General features: G+C 40.8%; 1 protein-coding gene across 2 annotated transcripts; it reads left to right on the top strand.

Moving 5' to 3' along the window:
• Positions 1-1,064: 1,064 nt before the first annotated feature.
• Positions 1,065-2,121, top strand: LOC114209517 (L-lactate dehydrogenase A chain-like). Of its 2 annotated transcripts, XM_088023616.1 has the most exons (2): positions 1,065-1,333; positions 1,508-2,121. In XM_088023616.1, the coding sequence occupies exons 1-2, from the start codon at positions 1,092-1,094 to the stop codon at positions 2,085-2,087; spliced, it is 822 nt and encodes a 273-aa protein (XP_087879742.1). In that variant the 5' UTR covers positions 1,065-1,091; the 3' UTR covers positions 2,088-2,121. The 2 variants fall into 2 exon arrangements, with proteins under 2 accessions (XP_087879742.1, XP_027959409.1); XM_028103608.2 differs by having other exon boundaries at positions 1,065-2,121.
• The last annotated feature ends 1,471 nt before the right edge of the window (positions 2,122-3,592 follow it).

Below are 3,592 nucleotides of genomic sequence, written 5' to 3'. Positions count from 1 at the left end.
AATCATGGAGGAGTCTTTCTCTAAATTGTGAGAAGTATGTGTATGTGGTGCAATGAGTGAATCTCTGGTGGCCACAAAAATGTACCTCTTGGATCTCTGACTGTGGAGGGCATAATTGACTAATGGCTCCAGTTGCAGCTGTCTGAAATTTGGCATCACATTTACAATAAAGCCACACTTCCCACGTGTTAATCCAGCTAATGACTGGGTTCATCAGGGATAGTGGCAGGCCTGTTCCTGAAATATGCAGGACTTCTTTGATGGGGGACTTTGGTGTGAAGATTCCCCATCAGCTGCCCAAACTTCCTTAGAACTGTGGTGAAATCTATATGTCTTCCACTCAATCTTACTTTCATTCTTCTCTCCTTCTGAAGGTCACATCTGCATTACAATCTTATGACTCTCTTAGCTACACCTGGCTGCCTTCCCATTTTTCCCTACAGGCACTTATTTCAATAAATCTCTTACATGTCAAATCCCTTCTTGGCATCTGCTTCTTGGAATATCCAGACTGACAAGGCATGCATCAGGTGAAATTTACATGACCAATCAAAGACTATCTGCCAGGAAGCTATAAGCTGGATAATTCACATAGTGCTAGGAAAAGACTCAGGTTTCTAACAGTCATTGAGGAAAGATCTTGCCGGATAGCTGGGGCATTCTGTAGAGATCTCAGAAGGATTGTACTTTAGTAGTAGGGTTAAGCTAGCCTTAGAATAAAGGCCAATTTAGATCTGCTCTTATAAGTTTAGACACAAGCTCTCTTGGACGAAGCTGATCTTCAAGTAACTCAACTGCCTGTCAAAACAAAGTTAAAACTCTTTAAAGAAAAATTAACAAACTATAGAAATGATCCCTGAAAGTATAGTAAAAAAATCCTAATAATCTTGTAATGGTCATAATGCCTATCATTCAAACTAAAATTACTAGATTTGAAAACAACCCAGAAAAGAGTTACCCATAATGAAAATTAAAAATCAGTCAATAGAGGTGTCCGAGCCGCTGTCGCCGAGTCTGGATCCAACCTCGCGCGCCACTGACGCCCACCCGCCTGAAGTGCACTCCCGATTCCTTTTGGTTCTAAGTCCAAAATGGCAACTCTCAAAGATCAGCTGATTCAGAATCTTCTTAAGGAAGAACGTACCCCCCAGAATAAGATTACAGTTGTTGGGGTTGGTGCTGTTGGCATGGCTTGTGCCATCAGTATCTTAATGAAGGACTTGGCAGATGAACTTGCTCTTGTTGATGTCATGGAAGACAAACTGAAGGGAGAGATGATGGATCTCCAGCACAGCAGCCTTTTCCTTAGAACATCAAAAATTGTCTCTGGCAAAGATTATAATGTGACTGCAAACTCCAAGCTGGTTATTATCACAGCTGGGGCACGTCAGCAAGAGGGAGAAAGCCGTCTTAATTTGGTCCAGCGTAACGTGAACATCTTTAAATTCATCATTCCTAATATCGTAAAATATAGCCCAAACTGCAAGTTGCTTGTCGTTTCCAATCCAGTGGATATCTTGACCTATGTGGCTTGGAAGATAAGTGACTTTCCCAAAAACCATGTTATTGGAAGTGGTTGCAATCTGGATTCAGCCTGGTTCCGTTACCTAATGGGGGAAAGACTGGGAGTTCACCCATTAAGCTGTCACGGGTGGGTCCTTGGGGAGCATGGAGACTCCAGTGTGCCTGTATGGAGTGGAGTGAACGTTGCTGGTGTCTCTCTGAAGAATCTGCACCTGGACTTAGGCACTGATGCAGATAAGGAACAGTGGAAAGAGCTTCACAAACAGGTGGTTGACAGTGCCTATGAGGTGATTAAACTGAAAGGCTACACTTCCTGGGCCATTGGACTGTCTGTGGCAGATCTGGCTGAAAGTATAATGAATCTTAGGCAGGTGTATCCAATTTCCACCATGATTAAGGGTCTCTATGGAATTAAAGATGATGTTTTCCTTAGTGTCCCTTGCATCTTGGGACAGAATGGAATTTCAGATGTTGTGAAGGTGACTCTGACTCCTGAGGAGGAGGCCCGTTTGAAGAAGAGTGCAGATACACTTTGGGGAATCCAAAAGGAGCTGCAGTTTTAAAGTTTTCTAATGTGCCACTTCACTGTCTAGACTACAGCAGGATTTTAGTTGGAGGTTGTGTATATTGTCCTTATTATCTGATCTGTTACTCAAGTAATATTAAAATGGCCTAAGAAAAAACGTCAGTTTCCTAAAGTTCCAATTAGGAATGGTTCACCAAACCCTGCAGCTGTATCCTGATACTGGATGATACCTGTCTTTGTATCCCTAAATTGGTTAACGTAAGTTAGCCCCACCGTCTCAGAGGCTCCACTGCCAGAGCTGCGGTTGCTCTGCACACCAGATGTGTGTTTACTGTGTGTTCTGTCACTTCGGGTTCCTTCCCCCAACACCTGACATGCCTAGTCCATCTTTTCCAGTCAGTCACGTCCTGGGATCCAATGTATAAATTCAATATTGCGTGTATTGTGCATAACTGTCCTAAAGGATCTTACTTTGTGTACCATGTATGTCAGAATATAGTGTACATGGCCATATAATGTAAAAAGACAATGCAACCAACTAAGTGTCATACTAACTGAAATACCAAATAAATTTTGAACGGTGACTCTTTAAAAAAAATCAGTCAATAGAAAGAGTTTAAGAAATGATTATTAGCAGACAAGGACTTTAGGACAGCTATTATAAAATACTCAAGTATTTAAAGGAAAACATGAAAATAATGAAGAAAGAAATGGAATACCAAAAAAGATCCAAATGGAACTTCTAGATACACCATATCTGAAGTAAAGTGAAAATTCACTGAATTGAATCCAAAATGGATTAGATACTGTAGAAGAAAATATCAGTGTCTTTAAGACATAACAATAGAAACCATCCAAATGGAAGCATTGGGAAAGTTTGAAATAAAATGAAACAAAATTGAAATAAAACCAGAATGACTGTGGGACAATATTAATCATTCTAACACATGTGTTCTCAGAAATAGAGGAAAAGAAAGGGCAGAAAAAAAAATTTGAAAAAAGAGTGGCTGAAATGTTTTTTTCAAATGTGATAAAAACTGTAAATCCTCAGATCCAGGTAGGTCAGTGAACCCCAAACAGGATAAACACAAAGAAAATTCCAGCAAGGCACATAATAAGTTGCTAAAAAATAGGATGTATTAAAACAAAGGCTTATTACTATTCAGGTAGGGTGAGGTCAACAGATCAGTAGATTGCCAGTGAAAACATTGTTAAATTCAGAGATCTCAAGAGAAAGGAATCACTTCATGCCACAAGACACCACCTGGGGAAGCACCAGGGTTGGTCAGGAGGCAGAGGGAATGAGGGGAAAACCTAGGGAAGAGCCTTTATTTTGGTTTCTATGGGAAGGAATACACAAGTCAGGGTAAGCAGTTTTAGGACTGGCTAGTTTGAATAATTTCAGGAGGCTCTGGGATGTAGGGGCTGTCCTTAATTGTCTTATACCTGGCCCTGGGGTGATTAGGGCAAGGGAATAGCGACCTGCAGTGTAACAGTCTGATAAAGGAGGAAGTTGGGATATTGCATATGAAAGGTATGCTT

This window comes from Eumetopias jubatus, unplaced genomic scaffold, assembly GCF_037043125.1.
Source record: "Eumetopias jubatus isolate StellerSeaLion01/CBP00866 unplaced genomic scaffold, mEumJub1_p1.0 scaffold_5, whole genome shotgun sequence".
Lineage (NCBI taxonomy): Eukaryota > Metazoa > Chordata > Mammalia > Carnivora > Otariidae > Eumetopias > Eumetopias jubatus.
Note: the sequence above shows the minus strand (reverse complement) of the source record. Positions and strands in the feature narration are given on the sequence as shown.